Source organism: Barbus barbus (assembly GCF_936440315.1).
Source record: "Barbus barbus genome assembly, chromosome: 18".
Taxonomy (NCBI): domain Eukaryota; kingdom Metazoa; phylum Chordata; class Actinopteri; order Cypriniformes; family Cyprinidae; genus Barbus; species Barbus barbus.
In genome coordinates this window covers 27,574,416-27,602,321 of record NC_136746.1, presented here as the reverse complement: position 1 = coordinate 27,602,321, position 27,906 = coordinate 27,574,416, and the positions used below count along the sequence as shown (strand labels likewise).

General features: G+C 37.5%; 1 protein-coding gene across 6 annotated transcripts in view; it reads left to right on the top strand.

The window, feature by feature from the left end:
• Positions 1-27,375, top strand: part of LOC306884609 (arginyl-tRNA--protein transferase 1-like) — a 129,675-nt gene extending 102,300 nt beyond the window's left edge. For all 6 annotated transcript variants that reach the window (XM_079440616.1, XM_079440617.1, XM_079440615.1 and 3 more), the window contains 2 exons: positions 11,452-11,572; positions 26,457-27,375. In XM_079440616.1, coding sequence (XP_079296742.1) covers positions 11,452-11,572; positions 26,457-26,635 — 300 coding nt within the window. In that variant the 3' untranslated portion in view covers positions 26,636-27,375. The remainder of the gene's footprint in view (positions 1-11,451; positions 11,573-26,456) is intronic.
• Positions 27,376-27,906: the final 531 nt, after the last annotated feature.

The following is a 27,906-nucleotide window of genomic DNA, read 5'->3' as shown; positions in this document are numbered from 1 at the left end:
CCAGAGAAAGTGGAGATGAGGCAGAGATAGTGACTAGAGGGTCAGTTTGAGGTAAAATAAAAGGGTTTCTTTGTGTAGACATGAACTGGCTGTTTAACTGACCTGAAGGGCAGCATTGGGTCTTATTCCATGTCAGCCTCCCCCTTTTTTAATGCTAGGTAGTAGGTCTTACAACCTAAATCAATTGAATAAAAAGCCTGAACGTTAGCATCACCCTGGTTCCCTCGACAAAAAGCCAGTAGGATTTTTGGATTATGGCAGAAAATAAGTTCTGTGACCAACTAAAGTTTATGATTCCTACAAGCTTTGTTAATCAAGATAATGTTCACAAATTTTGAAGCCACAGTCACATGACTTCAGTGTCACCATCACTAAGCTTCCAATAACTCTTTAATGTTTATTTAAAATCTACAAGTTTGAGTTAGAATGCTTTACAAGCGCATGAGGCTTTGAAAAGGTCTGCACTTTAAAAATAGGCAACAAATGGGGTTTTGAAAAAAATAATTTTCGGTTAGAGTTAAGAACGTTTTAATAATCTGAAAAACCCTTTTCCTCTACAAAGAACCTTTTGGTCCAATGCAAATGTTCCATGGTTGTTAAAGGTTCTTCATACAACCATAGATGCCAATAAGAAGCCTTTATTTTAATAGTGTATTGAGTTGAGGAGTTTTCCTGTTTGTTGTGATGTTTAATGTCCATGACAACCTCCCATTTTGCCACTTGTTCGCCTTTTTCAAGATGCATAAAAACGTAAAACTCACAAGTAGGGTGTTACTGATGTATTTTAAGTCATAGAATAAAATGTGAAAATATCTTGAGCTTGTGTTTACCACAGACCTTGTTTCAGACATTCAACCAAAAACCCACTGCCTTCAAGACAATGGAACTGACTCATTTTCACAGCACTATACTCTCTAGTGGTAAATATTGGCATGTTATGACTGGAACATTCCTTACGTTTCTAGCTCGCTAAATTTTCTCACTTTGTTCTGAAGTGACTAAAACATGCAAGTGCGCATTGCTTTCTCAATGCAAGAGGCACTAAACCATTGACATGTTTATAACATATACCTCAGTAATAAGGCATGAAAGCAACTCTATCGCCCTCTTTGGCTGTAATGGAAAACCACAGGTCTGTGTTTGCATACTTACGTAGACGGCGTTCGACACCTGATCTGAATTCCACTTCTTTAGCACTTTGTGCCTCTATTTGATCTGTTCTCGTCTGTGTGTGTAACCTCTAATTTAAACAATAGGTACAACATGGCAATTGTGTTTGCTCTTTGTGTGTGTCCCAAATCCAAGATAAGATAGCAGTGGGTGAAAGCAAGTGTGCACTTGTGTCTGTCAATGCACAGACCTGTCCTTGTTCCTGTGTGTGTTTGCCGTTATGTCAGAAGGGATAGGCCAGGCATTGTTCGGGACTGTATGGAGCAGGAGGGAATGTGGACAGCATGGTAAATGTTTAGACAGGTTGCAGTTGGAATTCATGAATGCAGTGCACACAGTTATGTGTTTTACTATGTGCACCACTGTTACTATTGCTCATACTCCGTATTAGAGGTTTGTTCAGACACCCTAGCATGTGTGACTCTTGCATGGTCTAATACCACTCACGTTTTCTTCAGAAAGTCTAAATATCTAGTTTCTCAATGAGTCATTTCAGCCTGTAGGTGCCTATGAGTACTTCTAAAAAATGAAATGGACCTCTGCAGAGGAAATAGGCCCCAGATGTGCATGAAATCATAGTGAATGGTGAAAAGCCGACGTCCCACCCTATTTAGACCCCCTCGGCTCGCAGTGGGAGGGTTTAGGTTCCCTTCGTGGCCCACGATGGCCTTTAGGACCCAGTTTGTGGTTATGATCTGGATCTGAGGGTTCAGCTGCATCTTGTAAGTGACAGTGACAAATTCCACAGATTTAGAAAAGAAGGGCTAATTGTTCTACAGTAATAAAATTAGCAAGTAAGCCCATGACCTTAATAATGAATTCTTCATTTTTTTGGTTTGACTAGAATTCTTTAACATTTTTTTGGTATAGAAAGTTGTTAGATTACAGATGTAGAAAAGCAGTTAGTGTTGACTAACTTAATCATTTTTGCATTGTTTTCTGCAGGTTAGGGCTGGACGATATGGCCAAAATTTATATCACAATATATTTCTTAATTTCGGTCGATACGATATAATTCCGATATCGATATGAACTCTATTTTTAAAAAGCCTCATAAAAACTGCCAAGAATGGCAGCAACAGATGTCTGTACCTACAAACTTATGAAAAATAAATTTGCCAAGTCTACGAATCCTCCTCCTATAAAACTATATATTTTATTTAAAAAAAAAAAACGCACAAATAAATAATGTTCAGCTTTTATTTGTATTTAGCCTTCATACTAACTATAGGCTAACATTACCGGTCAAACGTTTTTGAACAGTGTGATTTCTACTCACCAAGCCTGCATTTTTTTGATGCAAAATACAGCAAAAACTGTAACATTTTGAAGTATTTTTGCTATTTAAAATAACTGTTTTCTATTTTAAAATATTTTAAGATGTAATTTATTCCTGTGATTTCAAAGCTGAATTTTTAGCATCATTACTCCAGTCACATGAGAAATCATTATAATATTCTGATATATACTGCTCAAAAAACATTTATTATAATGCTGAAAACAGCTAAGTAGAATTTTTTCAGGTATCTTTGATGAATAGAAAGTTTAGAAAAACAGCATTTAGCTGAAATACAAAGCGTTTGTAACATTATAAATAAATCTTTATCAATCACCTTTGATCAATTTAAAGCATCCTTGCTAAATAAAAGTATTAATGTCTATCATCTCTTTCTAAAATAAATAAATAATTCTTACGCCAAGCTTTTGAATGGAATAGTGTATAAATGTAACAAAAGCTTTTTATTTCAGATAAATGCTGATCTTTGGCTCTTTCTATTCAAAGAATCCTGAGAAATATGTACTCAACTGTTTTAAATATTGATCATCAGCAAATCAGAATATTAGTGATTTCAGAAGGATCATGTGACACTGAAGTCGATGCTGAAAATTTAGCTTTGATTACAGGAATAAATTACTTTTTAAAATATATACAAACAGAAAACAGTTATTTTAAATAGTAAACATATTTCAAAATTTTACTGTTTTTGCTGTACTTTGGATCAAATAAATGCAGGCTTGGTGAACAGATGAGGATTCTTAAAAAAAAAACATTAACCTTACTGTTCAAAAACGTTTTAATGGTAGTGTAGGTGGCTGATTGTTCTTATAGATTGAAACAAATGTGCTTTAGCCAGGATAAAAAGTATGAATAGTGCTCTGACTTGCTGCAGAAAACGAAAAAAAGCTTGTTGCTTGAGACGGGCTTATTCTTGAAAATGCAATCTGATTCTCTGCCAGCAGGAGGTGCTGTGAGAGCAGCAGAACTAGCGGTTTCCCCGGTAACGGCTGTAATCAAAGCAGCTCCGCTCATGAACGCAACTTTATCAGATCAAATGAAAATGTCATCAAAACTTTTCTGAAGACAGTCGGTTGCCAGTCAAATGCCACAAATATATCAATGTATGAGAAACACTGGTAATGTATATCGAAATATCGGAAATGTGTTTAAAAATCATATCACCGTTATTGAAAAAAATGATATCGCGATACATATTGATATTGAATTATTGTCCAGCCTTACTGGAGGTCATAGTTGATATTCAAGTAAAGATTGCTCTCCCAGATCAGCTTGTGTAGACGTCTTCACTCCCCGCAGCGAGAGTCCAGGTGTTGTCTTTCACAGAGATTCCTAGCCAGCAGTGAAGTCGAGGATTTATGCCCCTCATTAATTGCTTTTCTAATAAATCTCAGGTATGGACCCCGCGGCGCGCCCCAGCCAGAGGGGTGGAGGTTTTAGAGCAAGTGAAAATGAAGCATTTCTTCAGAACTTTACTTTCCTCTCATATAAAACACAAGGCTGATATTATATTACAGTTAATGTTTTCAGTTCATGTAATATCTTTTGTGCATTCAACCTGTACAGTAGATTAACCTGAGGATTAAAAAAATATGCACTACACAAATAGTTGATAATTATTTTAATGTTTGGTGGTCATATTTAAACTCCATACTTTTTGGTTTTGGGTTGGTTTGAATTATTATAATTTTTTTAAAATTTAAATATATTTTAAAGAAATTATTTTTGTTTGTTTGGAGCTTTACTATGAATGCTGTTGAATACCAACTAGACTTTCAAAATATGTTTTATCTGTGACAGACTTCCTTTAGTAAGCATTTTAGGTTATTTTAATTATTTCATAAATTGAAATTTTCCGTTCTGCGAATACATATTACTGTCTAATGGTTTAAATTTTTAGAAGGCAAATTAACTTGCACATCAACTACTTTCTCATTTACAACTCTGTGTTTGCTGCTTAAAAACAATGGTCGATATTTGCATTGATCTGACCATAAACAGCAAGAAAGGCTTATTGGAAATGCAAACTCATCCTCTGCCACGAGGTGGCGCTTTAGGAGCAGCTTAATATAGCGGTTTCCAGTACACAGAGCAGCACCGTCCGCGCACATAAACGCTGCTTTATCAGGCGTTATAGGTAAGATGAAATGAAAATGCCAACGACACTTTCTGAGGACAGTCGCTTCCCTTCAGAGACATTCACGTGAAGACATCCGTGTTGTGTTTTGATTTGAAACGTGCAGCGCTCATATTTATTCAATGACATCATTGCCTTTTTAAGTTTATCCAGCCGTATAGCCATTCTTGTCTTTCCGTCCCCAACTGTAAGATGTCTTGAAATTATAATTAAGACATTTCTTATAGCATTTTACGTTTTAAAAACTTTTTATGGCCTTAAGTTTGATACAACTAAATTGAAGAGTTTTTAAGGACCTGCAGGAGCCCTGTATTTAAGGTAGCCCGTCGGGCAGGGCAGTGATACATTTTGGTAGCCCGACTGGAAAACACAATACGCCCGGGACGTCGGGTTAGCGATTTTGCGAGCCCTGCATTAATATGTGCTTTATAAGTGCTGATAAACAGCCAATATTTTAGAAATATGCATGCTAATAAGCAGCTAGTTAATAGTGAGAATTGGTCCCTAAATTAAATTGGAATATATAATATATCTTGAGCAATTAGACCTTCACAGTAAAATAAACAAAGGGTGCACAAGTATAGAAGTTTTAAGACAGTGATTACAAATAGTCCCATCAAAACATTATAATATACAGTAAAAATGGATAAACGACTTTTAATGTGGAAAAAACACTGTTATCTGTTTCTAATTTAAACCTAATTGGACCAATACAGAGATTTAGAGATTTATGAAATTGGAGTCATTGATATCAATTGTGCATTACTATATTAAACCAAAACATACCTGCATATCTATGTTTCTTCTTCAGCTTGATTGTTTTAATCTAAACCAGTCATCCGTGATGTTGCATCTGTCATTGCTGCATCCATGTGTGTGCTTTTGGAGCTTTCTGATTTTATCTCTGATTTATTATTGTGTATTTTCTTTAAACGGCTATTCATGCGATATGACGAAAGGTGCTTCTCAAACACAGTTCTTTTATTTTATTTTCTTTATGCTCTGTATTCCTCACTATGGTGATGTCAATGAGCCTTAGCGAGTGCGGGCCGTCTGTCAACATTACCTTCATTGTCGTGTGAAAGCAGGTTGGCAGGAGGACTTGAAGACTGATGACGCTGTGTTCGTCGTGCCATTCTTTTAAACAAATGGGGGTGAGTGAGAACTGCAGACAGAAACACATGGATTAAACTGGTTTCAAATAGTCCTTTCAGCCGTTAGAGCTCACTTCACACCCCCCCCCCCCCCCCACCCCCCCTCTGCGCTTATGAACTGATGTTGGATCAGAGTTCGTACCCTCAAACTCTTAACCACATCCTGCCTCAGCAGAAGACAAAAGTGGCTTTAGATCAGCTGGAAAGAGTGGGACAGAGAGCATGTCGTTTCTTGCTGCTTTTTTCCCCCTTACCTGGCCTTCAGCCTGTGCTGTCACATCCTCCTCTGATAGCGCTGTGCTGAGCTAGCAGAACTGACGGAGTTATGGATGCGAAGGGAAAAATATATTTTTCTCGATTGGCTTTTTTAGTTGTTTTTTAGTCTTCATGATACCCTCTGCTATCATTTTAGATGCAGGCGTCAGCCAGATCAGGTTACCAGGAGATAGCAGGAATGGATTTAAATAAATGTGGAAACCCAATGATTTTCATGTTCAGTTCTGTTAGTGGTTTATGGAACATCTGCATTGTTCCACAGATGCGGACAGAATATCTTAATAAAATGTGCAATAAAAGCATCAGAGGTGTTGTCATGATCATGATCATGAGCATGTTTTATTTTCTCTCAGTGCTCAAAGCGTGATTCAGTAATTCCCATCTGTGTAAATGTATACAGTATATGCAGGACTCGCAGAAAAACTGAATCCAAAGTATGTGTTTTGAGGAATAGTTCTCCCCAAAATGAAATTTGGCATTTATTTTCTCACCCTCATGTCAGTCCAAAACTGTTTTTTTTTCTTCTTCTTCTTTTTTCTTCTCGTTCAAAAGTTTGAGGTTTTGAAAAAAAGTCATAAAAATAAAAAGTTTTATTCAGCAAGAAGTCATTAAAATAATCAAATGTGACAGTAAAGACATTTACAGTTTAATGTTACTATTCATCAAAGAATCCTGAAAAAAAACAACTTTTTTTATTTTTTATAAGAAATGTTTCCTGAGCAGCAAATCAACATATTAGGATGATTTCTGAAGATCACGTGACACATAAGACTGGAGTAATAATGCTGAAAATGTAGCTTTGAATCACAGGAATAAATTACTTTTTTAAATGTATTCAAATTGAAAATTACTTATTTTTAAATTGTAATAATATTTCACAATATTACTGTTTTTACTGCATTTATAATCCGATAAATGCAATCTTGGTGAGCAGAAGGGAATTTTTTTTTTTTTACCAACCCCAAACTTTTGAATAGTTGGCCTATATTCCGTATAATTAAGCTTCAGAAATAAGCACCATAAAAGCATCATAAACATACTGTGCACTGACATCCACCCTAGTTCCCATTGGCATGTGGATGAGTCATGTGATTTATTTTTGCAGTTTTATTCCTCTGGTTCTCATTCATTGTAATAGTAAGAAAAAGAGTGACAGAAGCTCATGACTAAATCTTAGTCAATAGAGATCTCAAAGAAAGTTGCTAGACACATGAAATGCAAACCTGCAGAGCCATTAAGTAAATCTGACATCATCATTTCAAATTCTGAAAATCCCATGCCTAATTTTAAAAGCAAGGAGATAGTTAAACTTTGGTGTGTTGTTTGAAATGGTGATCTTTAGATCTTAGATCACTGAATTTTAGAGAGCGATTTGGGGACAGGCTATGAGGAGAGAAGGCTTTTGGTGCGGCGGTGAGCTCAGTCTTGAGACGTGTGGCCAACAGAGCCATCAGGGAAGTGGAACAGACGCAGAGATAATGACCAGCCAGACTCCATCTCTCTCTCTCGTCTTAACTCTTTGACAACCTTTATCCAAGTGTCTTCTGCATGAACCGCTCTGACTCCCCCGAGATCACAGGCTTCTGTAAGTATGTGCTAACTACAGTGTTTCCTGCACCGCGTTTCTACGGCAAAAGAAATGTTTTTCCAGAAAAGTGAGCTTGCAGTCTGAATTATGATGAGGTATCGTGAAACAAAGCCAAGACACGTTTTTCTATTGCATATTACGTGTCTCTATTTTCCATAACTCAAAAACAAGCATATGGTGTGAACAGTGTAGCATAACTCAGTCTACAGTGATTCTATTAATGAATTAGTCAAAAAGATTGACAAATGGGGTCAAGATGAACCAAGATATGTTCATGCTGAGTTGCATTACACATTTAGGACAGAGATTAGGGAAATATTTTTGTTGTTTCCTAAATTAACTTAAGGAACTGGAATCATTCAGTCACACCAGCATCCATATACTAACAAACTTTGGCCACCCAACAGAAAATAAGAGATTTGTTTAGAGGATGAGTTTATCTGCTCCTACTATTCTAGTAGTTTTTTACAATTTTTTGTCAGTCGAATATCTGAGATTCGAAATAATATTCAGCAGTGTACATATGTGCCTCTGAATGCACCAGAGATTCATGCTATATTATCTGAACTTGAGCCTATCTCCATATCTACCTTTAAATATATTATCTTTAAATTGAAAGTTACATGTGCTCCCCAAGACATTATTCCGACAACTTTGTTGAGGCAAATCATTGACTCAGTTGGTCCATACATAGTTTCTATAATAAATAAAAGCTTACTTCTAGGGATCGTTCCTGAGTACTGCAAACACGCTATAGTTCAGCCTTTGTTGAAAAAAGAAAATCTGGATAAGAGCGTTCTTTGCAATTTTAGACCTCTCTCTAAACTTCCATTTCTGGCTAAGATTTTAGAGAAAATTGTTTTTATTCAACCGAGTCATTTCTTGCTGATAATGATATCCGCGAAGTGTTTCAATCAGGTTTTAAGAAGCACCATAGCACAGAAACTGTATTATTAAAGGTTTTTAATTATATTTGTTTGGCAACCGATCAGGGGAATATAACTGCACTTTTGTTATTAGACCTCAGAGCAGCGTTTGACACAATTGACCATCATATTCTCATTTCTCGACTTGAAACTTGGGCAGGTATCTCTGGAAATGCTTTAAACTGGTTTGTCTTATCTGTTAAATATAAGTTTTTCTGTTTGTTTGGGTGAGTGTACATCAACTTCATCACCTCTATTATGTGGTATTCCTCAAGGGTCCGTTTTAGCGCCGCTCCTTTTTTCACTTTATATGCTTCCTTTAGGTTCGATTCTGCGTAAATACAATGTGTCTTTTCACTGTTACGCAGACGATACTCAATTATACATACCATTTAAATCAAGTGACTACACTGCTATGGACAGATTGCTGGCTTGCTTTAATGATGTCAAAGCATGGATGTCTATGAACTTCTTGAGCCTAAATGAATCAAAAACGGATTTGATTCTCTTTGGTCCCTCTGAACTTGATAATGAATTTCAAATTAAGCTGGGTCCCTTGAGCCAAGTTAGGAAATATCATGTAAATAATTTGGGGATGATTTTTGACAGTGCACTTAAATTTGACAAGCAGATAAATAATGTTGTCAGAAAGAGTTTTTTTAAACTGAGGATGATTTCTAAGATTAAGCCATTTTTATCCCAGAAAGATCTGGAAAAAGTTATTCATGCGTTCATTGTTTCGAGACTTGATTATTGCAATTCATTATATTACGGCATTCAAAATAAAGTTTTAGACAGATTAAAAACATACCTTTTTATGATAGCGTTCGATCTAAGATAAGTGCGAAGGTTGCTGGTGTTATACATGATTGATCTTATTTATAATGTATTTTGTTTTTTTTAAGGTCTTTGTCATGTTATATTATATTAAGTGTTGTCTCTTGCTCATAGTGTTACTGTTTGTACAGCACTATGGTCAACGTTGTTGTTTTATTTAGTGCTCTAGAAATAAACTTGAATTTGAATTAGTACAGTTGTCAAATGTGTCCGAGAATACCCCCCCCCCCCCCCCCCCCCCCATGGTATTCCCAGAAAAGGTTTGTTTCTCAGTGGCTCAGACCTGTTGGAACAGGCAGCAAGTCCCTCATTGATGGCAGCAAGCGTGTCCAGAGGGCAGTTACTGACATCAGCCCCTTATTGCACACTTCTTCACACTTCTCCCACCCTCTGCTTCTGTGTTCCCTTGCAGTTGTGCGTTAGTAGTTCATTTACAACTGTTTCCATTTGCAGAATTTATTACAGGTTAAATAAATTATTCCTTCATCTGAATTCATCATATTTTAGATCTTCGAACAGTTCACCAGCGATGACCAATAGCTCTATAACCAATGACTTTTACTATTAACTATAATAATTTTACCAGTTATGAAATTTACAATTAAGTCTGCTATGGAGATATAGCTTTTAATTTCTTTTTTTATTATTGCTTATTTTATTATTATATATTTATGTGTGTAATATATAATAAGACTTTTATATATTCTATTATTTTATCAGGCATTCTTTTTTATTTTCTATCTATTTTATTTTTGCTTTTTTCATTTTATTTAATTGGCTGATGATCAAGAATATATATGTTTTCCATTTACATATTTTATCCTGCATTTGGTTTATTAATAAGATGGTTTTTTTTCATTTATTTAGTGTTTTTTATTTTATTTTGTTTCATTTTATTTTTTAGAGGACTCTCTTTCTTTCTTTCTTTGATGCTTTTTTTTTAAATTGGCTAAAGATAAAGAAGAAAAAAAAAATCAACACTTTTTGGACTGTTTCTCTTGTTTTTAATTTGGCTTGTTGAATGTATCACTTCACTTTAAAGGGGGTCATATTCTACACTTTTGTAGCATTTTATTCCTTTCCCCTGAAGAACAGTTGTGATTTAGCATTGCATGGCCATTATCCACCCTCTCATTGACCCTTAAAACACTCAGACTGCTTTTGCTACTGTACCTTGAAGAATCTTCTATAAAAGAGCTTTACGATTGACTAACCTCCACATACCTGCACAGGTCTCTCTTTTATTTAAAACAGAAATAAATTCATTTTGTGCTCGTGTAGAATTGCTTTTTTGTGTGTGTGTATTAAAATTCCATGCTCTTTTGCAGTATGTATGTTTGGAGCTTGCTTTATTCTCTTTTCTTTAATTTTGTACACGTGCACACATTGGTCTGCAGACTCTAAAATTCAAACAAATTCTCTTGCATTGCTTCAGATCCAGTGAACCTCGCTTGCTTGTCATCGGTCCGCACTGAATAAGTCACCTCACTCTTAAGGGCTCTCCATATAGTCCGCTGATGACAGAGTGATGAACATGGGGGTGAAAATCTTTCCCTCACTGCTCACCCAACATATCACCCACAAAATGCCATTTATTCACACGTTGCACAGGGTCCCTCATTCCCATGTTGTCAGTCCTGTAAAAACAGGACACACAGTTTCCACTGCTGGATAATGACAGACGGATCCTGCCAGTAATGGTGGGACTTTAACAAGGCTGCTTCTCATTGAACTAAACCCACATAATCTGAGCAGGCTTTAGTGTGCAGGTGCGTGTCCGTACGTGCAGCGTGACACTGAACTTTTGCCTTGGCCAGAAGCGGCTCAGCCGCGTTTGAAGCGAAGCAGAGATCTTCGCTGAGGCGTTTGCTTGTTTACACTGCAGTCAGAATGGTGCGTGTGTGTTTGTTTGGCTCTGTATAACTCAGCAGCCCCCTAAAAGACATGCAACTCAAGGCCCAGGAGGCCATCTGCTTTTCCCCTCTTTTTTTCTCCTGAAAATCTACAGAATTTGACATACCAATGCACTGACCAAATATTCCTACTTCTTGTTTTTGCATTCGTAGGGTCAGTACCGGCCTTCAGACCTCCTGTGCCCAGAAACATACACTTGGGTACCCATCGAGAGATGCATTCCCCGCCTTGATATCTCTACTTACTCTCGTCTCGGTGAGAACGCCCAAGCAGGTGAGCCTTCAATGGGATTGTAAACCCGGAACAAAGCAAATCCACTATCATGGTGAATCTCCCAAAAAAATATCTAGGTCACTTTTCGCACCCCCAAATAACTTGCATAAATATATATATAAAAAATAAAAATAAAAGTATAAATTTTTGATGACTTCCGGTATAGTAATGAAGGAGTGAACAGCTAGAGAATGGGGGCTCCCGATCCATCCTTTAAGTTTCAAAATTTATAAGACATATAAGATCAACAATCACAGTGATAGTTACTTAAGACATCGCAGAACTATGAGTAACTCTAAACAAAACCAAGCTCACTCTTCAGCTCCGCCAACCACGAGATCAACCGCTAGAATAGCGGGTAAATTATCAGCCATGGCTACCTCATCTAATGCAGAGAAACAATCTGTGACAGACTATTTAACCTGTCTCCATGAAACGGTGGATGACTTTCAAGGCCGTTTGGTGTCGATGGAATGCCGAGTCGGGGAAAACTTTGAAAAGCTGATAGCGGCTGAAAAAGTTATCAAAACTCTGCAAACCCAAAACTCATCTTTGCTTGACTGCATTGAAGACCTGTAAAACAGATCCCGCAGATCCAACTTGAGGATTGTTAATATTCCAGAAGGGAGTGAAAATAATCAAGATCCCGTTAAGTTCATTTCCGAAATGCTGAAGGAGGTGACGGGAGCAGAAGTCTTCGACGAACCACCAATACTGGAGAGAGCTCACGATCCCCCAGTCAAAAACCGACAGATGGCCGAAAATCACATCCATTTGTGGTTTGCTTCCACCGGTTCCAAGACCAAGAGAGGCTACTCCGATGGTCAAGAAGTCATGAGATCCAGTACAACGGGAACGCAGTCAGAATATATCTGGATCTCAGCGCTGCCCTGTCAAAGAAATGCGCTTTCTACAACGGCATAAAACAATCACTTTACCAAAAAGGAATACGTTTCCAGCTGCCTTACCCAGCTCGCTTGAGAGTGACATTCGAAGAACAAACTTTCATATTCAATTCATCTGAGGAGGCGAAACAGTTCTACGACCAACGGGTCAATGCATAAGGCAACCGGAATATCTAATCTAAATTTATCTTCAAGTGGAGAACATTACCCGTTATCTACGAGGATGACTTGTTAAAAATATAGGTATCTTTAAAGCATTCGTTTGATTTAATTCTTGCTTCAAATATTAATGTTCTTCCTTGTCTGAGAAATACTTGCTGTTTTGAGAAAAAAAAAAAAATCAGAAAATTTAATGACTGTGGATTGAGTTATGACTGTGGAGTAAAAAGTTATGGCTGTAGAAAATGTTATAGTGGATTGGGATACCCCCGTTGATCGAAACTGTTAGTAATTTGAGGGATTACTGGGGGTACGTGTATGGGGACTTGTGCTTGATTGGAAGGGATGGGAGAGAGACGTTGTGGGGGCCTTTTATTTATTTATTAATTTTTTTTTTTTTTTACATCACTCACTTGTACCTGTGGAAATATATGGTCTTTTATCATCTATTCTTATAAAAGTATTGACTGATGTGTGACATGTTTAAGAATGGAAGTGAAAGTGACGTGACATGGGTGTGAGCAGTTGGGGGTTCGGTGCCTTCATAAATTTTCACCCTGATAAGTTGTAAAATGCTGTCAAACGATTAATGGCGATTAATAAAAGTTTTTGTTTACATAATATATGTATGTACACACATGCATGTGTATATATTTCAGAAAAATGTAGTTTATATATTAAATATATTTATATATAATATAAATTATATGAATATAAATATAGACATGTAAATATTTTCAGAATATATACTTTGTGTGTGCATTTATATATACATAATAAATATACATACACATATATTATGCAAACAAAAACTTTTATTTTGGATGCGATTAATTAGCAATTAATTGTTTGACGGTACTAGTTGTAACCTTTATAAAGTAATACAAACAAAACTCAAATATTTTTAATAAAACAAATATTTTTAGTACATATATAATTAAAATGTATATAATTAATAATGTTATAATATTTTACTATATTTTCATGTATAATTTTTATGTCCTATTTTAAGCTATTTAGGCTTAATTTTCTATAAGCAACATATAATTCCTTTTTTTTTTTTCAGTTTTTTTTGGTGGAGGATGACATTTTACCCTGAAAATTTTTGACACATTGTGAGATTCATCCACTACATCACCTTTTCTTTTGCACATGTTCAAAAAGATCCTGTAGTTGAACCTGTAAATACTCAAAGACATTGGCAGCTCTTTCCTTTTCCAGAGCCAATCTGACAGGACCTACCGACAAAGTTGTAGGTTCAGCCAACCTTCCCCTAACACAGCTAACTGGGCTTATCAAATGCGGTCTGTTTAGTGTCAAAATTGCAGCAGGTTATCAGACTGAGAATGAGTGAAATCCGATCCATCGCAAGTGGGTTTCAGTAACCACTCATTTGACCACGTCATGACACTTTACTATCAGACTTACTAATCAGTTTGACACTTTGGTGGAGTCTGTACGGGCTAACTGTAAAATCAATATGTAACAGCATTTCCCATGATTGTAATTACGCAACATACATAGTTTGTGTGTGCTTAATAACGGTAGCCATTCCAACTTGCTCCTTGGATGCCATTACGTTGGAGCTCAATTTGTAAACCGTCAACTGTGTTTATAGATCTCAGTTCTGTGAACAAAAGGAGGGGTGCCTTCGTCCTTCGTCCTTCGTCCGGACACGTTTCGTGTGTTGAAATAACAGGACTGGATCCAGGTATGGAGAGCGTCCAGGATTCTGCAGCGGGAGTCAAGCGTGGTCAGTGCTGAGGTCACGGCCCAGAACTGTGGGCTTGATGACCATGATAATAATAATAGTAATAATATCAGGACCGACAAGCAGACGCCATACCTGGACCAAAGAGGGAGGGAGAGGCGCTGATAAATAAAAGAGCTCTTCTTCTTTTTCTCTGATTTTTCATTTTATAGCAGTCAAACGTTTGGACACGCCTTCACAGTGTTTATTATTGCTGTTTTTCACATTTTAGAATAATAGTAAAGTCATGGAAACTATGAAATAACACAAAAGGAAGTATGAGATTATGTAGAGACAAAAATAAATATAAAAAACATCCATTTACAATATAGATTTATATGGAAATTGGTGCATAAGAATGATTAGTAAATTATCAAAAGTGATAAAACTATCATTTGATTTAACATCATTGAATTACGTTTATTTTTTTAAAGACAGCATACAGGCCAACAAATACATACATATATATATATATATATATATATACACACACACTGAACAAAATTATAAACGCAGCACTTGTTTTTGCCCCCATTTTTCATGAGCTGAACTCAAAGATCTAAGACTTTTTCTATGTACACAAAAGGCCTATTTCTCTCAAATATTGTTTTAATCCGTGTTAGTGAGCACTTCTCCTTTGCCGAGATAATCCATCCACCTCACAGGTGTGGCATATCAAGATGCTGATTAGACAGCATGATTATTGCACAGGTGTGCCTTAGGCTGGCCAAAATAAAAGGCCACTCTAAAATGTGCAGTTTTATCACACAGCACAAAGTTTTGAGGGAGCGTGCAATTGGCTTGCTGACTGCAGGAATGTCCACCAGAGCTGTTGCCCGTGAATTGAAAGTTCATTTCTCTACCATAAGCCGTCTCCAGAGGCGTTTCAGAGAATTTGGCAGAACATCCAACCGGCCTCACAACCGCAGACCACGTGTAACCACACCAGCCCAGGACCTCCACATCCAGCATCTTCACCTCCAAGATCGTCTGAGACCAGCCACCCGGACAGCTGCTGCAACAATCGGTTTGCATAACCAAAGAAATTCTGCACAAACTGTCAGAAACCGTCTCAGGGAAGCTCATCTGCATGCTCAGGTCTTGACCTGACTGCAGTTCGTCGTCATAACCGACTTGAGTGGGCAAATGCTCACATTTGATGGCGTCTGACACATTGGAGAGGCGTTCTATTCACGGATGAATCCCGGTTTTCACTGTACAGGGCAGATGGCGTCGTGTGGGTGAGTGGTTTTCTGATGTCAACGTTGTGGATCGGGTGGCCCATGGTGGCGGTGGGATTATGGTATGGGCAGGCGTATGTTATGGACAATGAACACAGGTGCATGTTATTGATGGCATTTTGAATGCACAGAGATACCGTGACGAGATCCTGAGGCCCATTGTGTCATTCATCCACGACCATCACCTCTATGTTGCAGCATGATAATGCACGGTCCCATGTTGCAAGGATCTGTACACAATTCCTGGAAGCTGAAAACATCCCAGTTCTTGCATGTCCAGCATACTTACCGGACATGTCACCCACTGAGTACGTTTGGAATGCTCCGGATCGGTGTATACGACAGCGTGTTCCAGTTCCTGCCAATATCCAGCAACTTCGCACAGCCATTGAAGAGGAGTGGACCAACATTCCACAGGCCACAATCAACAACCTGATCAACTCTATGCGAAGGAGATGTGTTGCACTGTGTGAGGCGGTTTTCGGACCCCCCCCGGACAGTAAAACTGCACATTTTAGAGTGGCCTTTTATTGTGGCCAGCCTAAGGCACACCTGTGCAATAATCATGCTGTCTAATCAGCATCTTGATGTGCAACACCTGTGAGGTGGATGGATTATCTCGACAAAGGAGAAGTGCTCATTAACACAGATTTAGACAGATTTGTGAACAATATTTGAGAGAAATAGGCATTTTGTGTACATAGAAAAAGTCTTAGATCTTTGAGTTCAGCTCATGAAAAATGGGGGCAAAAACAAGTGTTGCGTTTATAATTTTGTTCAGTGTTTGTGTTTGTGTGTGTATATGTGTATATATATGCATGTGCTTAATTTTTTTTATCCATGTATTGTTGTTATTATTAATGTTCTATTTTAAAACTAGAATAAGCATTATTTTTGTCCTTTGAATTTTTTAAGATATTTTCATCTTGACAATTTGAAATAATAACAATAAATTAAAAGTATTTTATTAATTTTATATATAATTTATATAATTGTTATATCTTTTCTAAGCCTAAAATATGATTTATTTTCTATAAGCAAAATATAATTACTTTTTTATTTTTTATTCACACTGTAAATACTCACACATTTGCAGTTCTTCCTTTTATATTATTCCATTTCCTCCAACATCCATTTGAAATATAGTTTTATGCAAAAATGTAAACAGGACCTGATCTAAAAGAAGCCAATTCAGTTTAGTGTGTCCAAACTTTTGATTGGTGGTATGTCTAGTATCGGTGTATTTTTTTACTGTTTATAGTGTTTGGTGAAAAGAGGGCGTTACATACCAGAATGGAGTCAGAGAGATTGAAAAGTATGAGGGAAAAGCAAAGCCAGTGCAGAGGCAGAGCTTTTTTCACGAAAGATTATAGAGGTATTTTTTTACTTGAATAGTACAAGTAGTAACTGACGTATATAGTATGTTTAGTGCCTCATGATCAAGCATATAAAAGATTTTCTCAGAAACAGCCATCATTCACAAAGCTCTACACATTCCCCACCTGTGTTCACATAAGAGGTTTGTTTGTGAAATGTTTTTCCTAACTTGATTATTCAGCTATCAATAAAAGGGTAGTTCTTGAAGCACAGCTCATTTTAATGTTTAAATCAATTACACAAAATTCCTCAGATTTTCCCCAAATAAAATTTGTGCAAAAATACCATCTGGGTCGTTATTAAATGTAAAGTGTAGCACAGGAATCGCTCTGCTGGTGTGCTTCTCTGCAGTGCTGATGGAGTCTCTGTTGTTAAATCAGGATGTGCCACTCCAGCCCACAGCAGAGATGTAGGGGTGTTTCTGCTGTCCTGACTGTAGATGTTGTCTCTGCACAAAGATCTGTTTTTCACTGTTTATAGAGACATTTCTGTTATTTTGTCAGCATTGTTTAACTCATATTTGGTGCTGGGTGATGTAGGCAGAGGATGAAGGGAGCATCGACATGTCCACCCTGGGCAGACCACAATGCATTTATTTTTGCTTCTCATTGAGATCTTTATCCATCCATACCCTCATGTCTGTTTTAATGTCAGACACCCATTCTGAACATAACGTTAAAGGAGTAGTTGACCCAAAAATGAACAATCTGTCATTATTTACTCACCCTCATGTTGCTTTTTTACATATACACTGCTATTCAAAGGTTTGTGGTGAATGTTTTTGAAATACACCTCTTATGCTCACCAAGGCTGCATTTATTTGATCAAAAATAGTCAAAATTATAAAATATTGTGAAATAGAATTACAATTTAAAATAACTGGTTTCACCTTGAATATATGTTAATGTAATTTATTCCTGTGATGCAAAGCTAAATTGTCAGCATCATTATTCCAGTCTTCAGTGTCACATGATCAGTCATCTCATAGCTTTGTGCAAAGAAACAGATTATCCCCGTTTTTGCTTGATTTTATATCTGAACCAATTTTTCAGTGATTTTCTGTTCCACATTTTGGTGCTCTGCAACCCCTGGTCATTCATTCATATATATATATATATATAGTTTTAACAAACATTAGTCACATAAATAATGACATTTACATTTCTGGGTGAACCTTTCTCTGTAAGAAACAATAACATTTTAATCTCACCCATTTTATCATGGCATTTAGCACACTTTCCTTTCCATCGTGTTCATCTGTCTTTACATTTGACCCTGTCAGCCCTGTAAACACACTGGGGCAAGCGTAAGTGTGCCTGTACTTCTCTTGTGTGTAAATATTTAAGTTCTAGCTGAGCGTTTGGATGTTAAATGGAGCGCTCGGGGAGCAGGGTTGAGGTAAGGGTCAAGGAGAGATTACGCTCACGGTCAGCCTTTGAACTAGTCTCTGAAGCCATTGATGAAGAGGGTGTCAAATCTCTATGATCCTCATGGAAGTGACTAATACTGTTTCCATTTGGAGTAGCGTGTCAGCTGAATGTGCTTATTGAAAATTAAATGTTTTGTGAAGCATTCAAATTGCAGCCAATCAGGTGTTAAAAAGAGCAGACACCATATTTTATTTGAGCCAAGCCTGTGTGTATTCCATTTAGTAGGTTGTATTGTAATCGGGGCCTAAGTACAATCTGATTTTACAATGCAACATTTGCGTCAGTTTAATTATGGCGTATAAAATGACTAAGTTACATGAAGCAGGATTTTGGACCGATCAGATTCACTGTGGGTGGGGCTCGAGAATCGAACAAAAATAGTGTTGCTTGTCGTAGTGTGGCCGGTTAGGACAAAGCGAAGATTAACATAGACGAGAGAGAATTTATCACATCGTGCCTGGTTAGGACATGTGTTACAGCCTCTCTTTTTTCAAAGTCAAAACCGCGAAGGGTACAGATAGGAAATATTCTCAAGTCTATAAAATATGTATATAATTTTTAGAATGATGCCAATAAGAATGACCTCATCGTAATCCTCATGGCTTCCCACACGTTTCGGACTGGTTTGGATTGCAGATCTTGGGAGGCCCTTGGTCTTGTTTGACCTACCTCTGCGCTCACTGGCAACCAGACACGGGCCTTTGTTTCCCCCAGTGTTTTTAAATCGTTCTTGTGGTGCCTCCAGTCCTACATGACCTGTTGTTCTTGGCCAGACAGACCAACTATTTCAGGCCTGTTTCTCAGCAGAGCTCAAGGCCAGCGGTCTGACTGTTCGTTACAAGGTCGATGTTTGGATTCTGTGGAAGCCACATCGGAGCCGCATCAGGAACCAAATGTAGAAATGGCTTTTATAAACTCTGTGCCCTCCATCAAAAACATGATACTTTTTTTTTTATTAATCACTGAGGTCATTTTGAACTATGAAATTGTCCTAATGTTAATATTGCTCATAGTTCCTAAAGCAGGGGTGTCAAACTCAGCCACAGCCCTACAGAATTTTGTTCCAACCCTGCTCCAACACACTAACCATCTAGTTTTCAATTGAGCCTGAAGGACATGATTAGTTGGATCAGGTGTGTGAGACAGCTAAGCTCTGCAGGGCTGTGGCCCTCCGGGAATTGAGTTTGACATCCCTGTCTTAAAGTGATGATTCACCCAAAAATAGAAATAGTTTATTTACTCACTCATGTCTTTCCAAACATGTCACTTTATTACTTCAGTTGAACATAAAATAATACATTTTAAGAAATGTGTCAGTGTTTTTGTCTCTACTGGGGAAGTTATTGGGCTCCAAAGTTTGGTTTACAGCATTTTTCAAAATACATTTTTATGTTCCGCAAAGAAAGTCATGTCATATTTACTTTCCTTTCTGGAAAAAAATTTGGAGCGAGACAAGAGAAATTAAATGATGACAATTTTCATTTTTGGGTGGAGTATTCCTTTAAATCTCATTTGTGACCCTGGACCACAAAACCAGTCATAAGGGTTAATTTTCCGAAATTGAGATTTATGCATCATCTGAAAGCTGAATAAATAAGCTTTCCATTGATGTATGGTTTGTTAGGATATGACAATATTTGGCCGAGATACAACTATTTGAAAATCTGGAATCTGAGGGTGCAAAAATCAAAATACTGAGAAAATCGCTTTTAATGAATTTAATGAATTTGCATTTCCGTCAACTGTTACTTTATTTTTTTTCATTATCATCTACACAGAGCAGTGTGAATCAATCCCACAAACACACAGTTTGTTCGCGGTTCAGACTAGCTCTTGTTCTAGCTGTGATATGTGATATAGTACTGGTGGTCTATCTGACATAATGTATTTGTCCTGATCTAACAAATCTTTCATCCTCTGCGGTCATCAACCAACACGTGATTGATTGAATTTTGTGTGAGTTCAGAGTTGAAACAAAAACATTCTGTCAGGGGCCTCTGTGATTGGAGAAAACAGTACAGAGTCAGGGCAGCGAATGATCCATCCAGAGGATGAAGCTCACTTTAATGAAGTGTCTGTGGAGTACGTTTACTCCCATACTGCTTGAACTCTTCAATCGTGGGGTTACTGCCTGATAAGGTAAATCTGGCTGTGAGTCTGTATTGTGTTTGTCTGGATCTGTTTATCAAGAGCTTATGTGGAGTGGACCAGGCCAGTGACAGAGTATCATACTGACTTTGTGAGCTTCTGACCGACAGGATTCAGGTCATGTCAGAATAATTGTGTTTACGTGATGAGTGTACATGAACTCCACAAAATTGATTTTTTTCGGCTTTGTTTACGCTGCTCTGATTTGTTTTTCATATTTAATCTTTAGGACTGACAGCCTGGGCTGAATCTACAGCGCCATGGCAAAATAAACTATAATTCATCTGATTTGTGAGTTTGGAGTTTGAATTAAATGTGATGAGAAAAATAAACAGTTTTATTGTGTTGTATTTGCTGCTAACGCACAGAGTTATCAATTTTGAATCGGTAGAACAAATTACTTGCTGAATCTGTCAGAGCGGTTGCTGGATGAATGGATATTTATATCATAATGTGTAGTTAGTTACATTACTAGCCAAAAGTTTTGAATAAATTAGATTTTTGAAAGAATTTCATGGCTGCATTTATTTGATCACGACTAACTGTTATCTACATTCATAATAAAAATGTTTCTTGAGCAGCAAATCACACTGAAGAGTGGAGTAATGATGCTGGAAATGCAGTTTTGCATCACAGAAATAAATTACACTTTACAATATATTAAAATAGAAAACAGTCATTTTAAATGGCAAAACATTTTACAATATTATTGTTTTTTATTATGATTAAAAAATATTATAAAAAAAAAAATCTAAATTATTCCGAACTTTTGAGCGTTGGTGAACACATGCACAGAAAAGTTCTAATAAATAGTTTGAGTATGTCGCAAACATGTGTTTCTGTAGGAAGCTTCTGTAGTTGCTCCAGACCTCCTCCTCCTCCTCTTTGAAGAGCGTGCCGGGGTGTCTGAAACCTCTTTGGTCAGCCATCTCTTTCATTCCAGAGAAAGTTCGATTTATCACCTTTGACCTTTGACCCCAGGACAGATCTGGCCCTGAAGCACCGTGTCAGTGAACCTCCGGTGTGGCTGATTGAGAAAGCCTGATGCCGCTTGACAGGAGTGTTAATCGAGTTAGAGGATGGATGAATGGGTCGGGGGAAGGAGTGTGTTTATATACACAGCGGATGTTTGGATTGTCTGAATGAAAAGAGCCCAACTGTCGTGACGGCCCTGTACAGTTTTACTGTCGTGCTTAATTGAGCAGCTAAAAGCTTTTATTCTGAATTGTTTATTGCTGTTTGATCTCAACACAGTTTCATTTTCTTTTACTCTCTCCTTAAATGAGTCAAGGTTTTTTGTATTTCCTGAATATGATGTATAATGTACATGATGTCATCAAAATTTGAATCTGTTTGTTATATAATATATTCATTAGACTGTTTCAGATTTGTGATTCATTAAAAGAATCACTCATAAGAGTCATTCATAAATCAGTTTATTTTTGCATGCAGCTTGTGAAGAAAATATAAGAATTTGCTGTTTATTGTCTCTGTGTTGTTTTTCAGTACTCAATCTAATGACATTTAATTCAGACCAAAAATTTCATAATGTGTGTAATATACAGTTTCTTTTGCTGTAAATGATCTCATCCTACAGGATACCTCGGAACTTTTTCCTTCATAAAATATGCCCACTTGAGTTGCATAATACCACGCTGAACACACATTCGCTTGCATTTTAGATGCATTCACTTGGGTTGTCTCTTTAAAGTGCTGGTGTATTATGCAACATGTTTATCCCAGAGGACCGCGGTCCTCAGTTCTGGATTCAAGGTGTCGGATTTGTGCTGATTTAGAATTTTGGATTGGCTTGAATTTTAAGCTCAAAGCTTATTTAATTCCAGGAACTACTGTTTTCAAGCAAACAAAAGTGCCAGTGGATGAATAAATGAAGATGTGCTGTATAAAGTAAGCTTTCGTTTTCCTCTAAAAGGGTAAGTGCGGTACCTTACTGGGACAGAAACCGAGCATTGAGCGCCTAAAGGGGTTTTCCAGGGAAATGTTTTTTCTTCTTTTTGAGTGGAAATAATAAAGCTCTCAGTGTTTGGTTTGGGGGTGTAGGCAGGGGCTTCATACGGTTATGAGAGAACGTCCAGAACTTGCTGTTCATGGGTCTCGTCTGCTCTTCATTTATTATAATTTATTGAATGCAGTGTGATGGACTGCCTGCTACCTCTCTTTTATTTTTTTTTTCCTCCATTTTTTTCTTTCTCGCTCACTCTTTTGCTGTCTGTCTTCCTCGCACTCTATTTATCCTTCTTTATCTGTCTGCACGCTGCTATGGTATTACAGTCTGGAGAGGCTAGCATCTTTCTCCATTATAGACCAGGATCAGGTGAAATCAGATGCAGAACGTACAGATTTGTATGTTTATATCAACATCAGATAACAAAATACACTTTTCAATACAAATGTTTCACAGATTGTAAATTTTGAAATCAAACAATAGATGTACTGTTCAAAATGAAGACAAAATATTGTGACTTATTGTGGTTGTTGTCTTTTGTTTGCAGGTGTCATTTGATTTTATGCATATTTGAGCATATGTAATGAAATTCAGACACTTTTTAGCATTGCATAAGTGTTCAAATACTTTCTGTGACCACATGTGTGCCAAAAGTACAGAGTGCATCTAATCCATCTTGTTTCCTTTGTATTTTATTTTTCCCTCAACTTCTCCTTCAAAGATCAGGGTGGATTTCCCTACTAGTTCAAGCTGGTTAAATACTGTGGTTCTGGTCAAATGGCGTGATCTGGAAGAACTTTTAAAAACACAAAATATGCCAGTCTTTTCAACAGTATTTGCTCTTTTATTTTTGTATTAAAATGAGAGAACCGTGTGGTTACTGTAGTTTTTCTCAAGTTTTAGATTTAATTTCTCTTTTCCACCCCCCAGTGTCCCCTTTTTTCATTCCCTCAATCTCCCACAAAACCCGAAGGCAAGTTTGACCAGTGTCTGTGTGGCGGATGGGTTTTACTGGTTATACTACAGGGAAACAGTGAAAATTAAATCATACCCCCTGTGTGTGAGAAATGATGAGGGCTAATTTACATTACCCAGCATCCCCATGAAATCTCTGTCAGCTGGCTTCCAGATGAGGCACTTCACAGAGTCGAAGCCATGAGCTGGTGTCAGATCTGTTAATAACAATCATAACTTTCACAAAAAAAAAATTCCCTAGCAATATATTGTTTCTCATCTGTCACTCTTGGCCTGGAGTTTTGCATATCCCGGTGTTTATTTTCCCGCATGTTCCTCCAGCTCTATTTAAGGCTGGTGGCCTATAGTTTGTGTATTTCTGTCAGTTTGTGCAATATTACGGTATTTTCCCAGTACTTCATGCCAAAATTTGATTTAGCGCCACTTGTGTTCTACTCTGTTTTTAGTATTTGCGTATGTTGTATTGCAAAGTATTTTAGTATGTTCTTTAGCTTTATTAACAGTGTTTCCCGCACAGGTGATTGTGCACCATTCGGGACTGAAGTTCCTGAATTTGAATTGAGGTGGCAAACAAGGGGCAGAATTGCAATTTGAATTTAAGGAAGCAGAATTCCAATTTATTGCAACAATTCTAAACGGTCCTTTCTGATTTGAACTTTAACTGAAAAAGCTAAATTTCGAATGTTAGAACCTGCTTTCTTAAATTGCAAATCCACATTGTGAATATCAAAATTTATTTAAATGTCAAAAACATTCAAAAAGTTTTAATGGTAACTTGACAAAGCCTTGTTTCATAGTGCCGTTGCTCAGTGCTACTATGCGAGTTTATTTGAGTTGACGTTGTAATTCTTCTTTTAGGTTAGTCAGCCAGGCCTAGTGTGTTTTTTTTCTCCTCTATTTCAACCTCCTGGTATATTGGAGGGCCAATATATATATTTCAGGCTTCCACAAATGACTGCTTCTTTTTTTCTTCTTCTTCAGCAATTCCTGTTTTAACAGCTCATAGGGGAAGGTGTTGGCTTCCTGACTGAATACGCAATGTGTGTCTGAATTTTGGCCTATAAACAAACGGGAACCAACCAAGCTGTTACACGTCTCTGGCTGTTCTGCTCTGAGACGCTGGTTTTGGAACGGTTCTGCTTCTATGTTTGTGATGGTTGAGGTCAAGCTGTAGTAACCCTGACTGACCCGGTATCTTTGCCTAAGGGCGGAGAGATCCTTTTTCATCATCATACCTGGCTAATTGTGAGTTAGAATCTGCACCTGACCCTCATTTGAACCTTTGAGTTCAGACCACGTGCACTGACGTTTATCCCTCCACCCAGTGACTTCATGTTGTGTCAGTGAAGGATGTAAAATTAAGGTAGTTTTGTTAGTTGGAAGGCTGCCTTCCTTGGCTTTATTTTTAGGCAAAAGTGAAAATGTGCTTTGTGCTTCCCTGTGCAAATGTCAAAGCACAGTTGTAGTTTCTTACCTGGAAGTTTATTCTGACCGTGTAAGGTTTTTATTTGGCTAGACTCTAAAGTGCATTTCCTGTACACTACAGTTCAACAGTTTTTTTTGTTTGTTTGTTGAATTTTTTTTTTCCACAAGTATGCATTAAATCCAGCTAAATTCACAGTAAAGACATTTAGAATGCTACGAAAGATTTCTATTTCAAATAAATGCTGTTCCTTTCAACTTTCCATTCATCAAATTGTCCTGAAAAAAAGCAAAACTGTTTTCAATATTGATAATAAAGAATGTGTCTTGAAATCAGCATATTAGAGTGATTTCTGAAGACTAACGGCTGCGTCAGCAATAAATTGCATTTTAAAATAGAAAACAATTAAACGAAACAAACACATGGTATAAACAAGAAGTATTTGAAATAGTAATAATCAGCAATATTGTAGTGTTTGCTGTTTTAAAATAAGTTTTAATATAATTGTAATTAATTTATGTATTTTTCAAATAAATTCAAGCTTGGTAAGCATAAGAGACTATTTAAAATCTATACATAAAGCATTTTAAAACAGCAGAACTACTGCACAATAAAAGGGAACACAAAATTAACAAGTCAAAGAAAGAGCATTTTTGGTAACTGACTTAGAAGGTAGCTGCCTATTTACAGCAGCTTGTACACAGCAAGGCAGCTCGCTAGGAAGTTCAGAACAAAACCTTAGGCTTAGTCTGTAGTTAACTGGTGACTTCATGGGAACAAATGGTCTTTAATTTCCATCATCCTGCTGCGCTTTAGTTTTTCAGCGTTGGTCTAACTTTTTGGAATTGGATCGAGAATGCATTTCAATGTCCAGTTCAGTTCCTGGATTTGAATTTGATTTAAGGTGGCAAACCAGATGCACACTAAGGCCCCGTTTACAAAACGCATAACTTTTGCTACGGTTATGCCCATCGTTTACAGTACTCCAACGTTTTCAAGGTCGAAAACGGAGACTTTTGAAAACGCTGCAGACCCTGTTTTAGTTTGAAAACCCCGGGGATGCGTTTTAGTGTAAACTGAACAAAACAGAGACTTTTGAAAATGATGGCGTAGCTGCTCACATTCGCACTGCGTATCCTTGATGACCGTGTAAACGGTAACATCATGCACATTGTTGTACCCATAGATATGTATGGGTAGATCCACATTTGACCTCCAAGCACACAGACGCGTCCGCCATCTAAATATTAGGGCTTCTACCTATACATATCTATGGTTGTACCTGCATGAATGGTCATGTGACGTGTTTTTGGTTGTGTAGTGTAGACGGAGATCGTTTCTGAACTGTTAAGTGTAAACAGAACCTTACAATTTGAATTTGATTCTAAGAAAGTTGAATTCTAATATTTGCAACATTCAAAAATGTGCTTTTTCAGTTGAAAATGACTGTTATTTTCTGTTGTTTCTATTGGTTTCCTCTAACTTTTCTTTTCTCTGTGTGCTTCTGTAGGTGATGCTCGCGCGCTGAAGGAACTGGGCAGGGTGTTAGTGCTCCACAGGAGGACAGTGATGCCCTATGCAGCCTACGCTCGTAAGCGGAAGGGTTTGAACGACGAGAAGGAAGTGGAGCAGTACGCTAGTCTGGTGGGCCAGATGTGTGCAGAGAGAATCCTGCTCTACCGAGCCTAGAGCCCCTTCATTCCTTACAAGCATCTCTCTTTCTGTCTGTTTGTCTTTCAAAACATGTACGAGTTTGTCCTCTTGTACACTTGTCTGTTTATTTTCTTCCTGATTGTTTATTTGTCTGCTTTTCATCTTTTTTTTTTGTCTTCCAGAAGTCTTTTCCCCATCTGTGTGTACAGTTTTATTTTTTGTATTTTTTTTTTGTACTGCTGTGGATTGCTTCACTCACCCAGTCTTTCGGAATCTCTTTGAACTCTACTTTTATATTTTTTGGCCAGCAGCGCTTTGTAATAAACACACTCGCACACATGCAACACGCAGCCACGCATGTTATCTCATAGTGTCTCCCAAAATATTACCCATTTACAACTCACCAATCACATCTTAACTAGCCATATAACAAGAAATGATGTGCGATAGGGCAACCCCCCCATTCTGAATCCGTTTGGCTGGGTATTTCTAGACCGTCGTGACCCTGAACCCTTTGGTCTTTGGTGACATAGATCACTGCTTTCCCAAAGTCCTGATATTTCTGTTCTTCTAAAGTGACTAATACTATCCAAAGCAGGTGCTATGGCACATATTACGTCATACGATGAAAGACTTGTTACTGGCTTTCCTGGAGGGTTGAATCGATCCATTTTCCTGTGGAACAGATTTTTAATTTCTCGCTTTGTCTTTTGGTTGAGGTAATAGCTTGAGTGCTTTTATTTGAATATTATTGTTTTGTTTCAAACTAAATAATTAAAAAAATATATATAATCTGCTGGTGTGGTCTCAATTTGTTGCTGTTTGTGGGATTGGAAGCAGCAGGTTTGAGCACTAAAGCATCTCCTCTTGTCCAGCTGTAGGTGACATTCTCTGGGCTGAACTCCAGTCCTCGTTCCTGCGCTTCGGTCAGATCTACAGAGTAATGTGCGAATGCTGATGCAGACAGCTGACTCACTCACGTCTGGCCGGGGACGGTGTGTTTTGCCGGCAGAACTGGCTCTTGTGAGAAGGGGTGGGTGGCCTTGGTGTTGAACCAAGAGCGAGAGCCAGCTGTAGATCCAGAGAACGTACAAAATGAACACCGAGACCTCGGCAGGAGTCACCTGACGTCTGATGCAATTCATTATGAATAATGCTTAGTTGAGACTGTCTCAGCTTTTTCTGCCTGAGAACAGCCCACTTAAACAGGAATAGATTGTTTGACTGACATTTAAAGCGACCATCTACAGTTTTATTTTGTTTTTAAAAGCAGGTTGAAGCAGATGACGTCAATGCAAAAGTGTTGA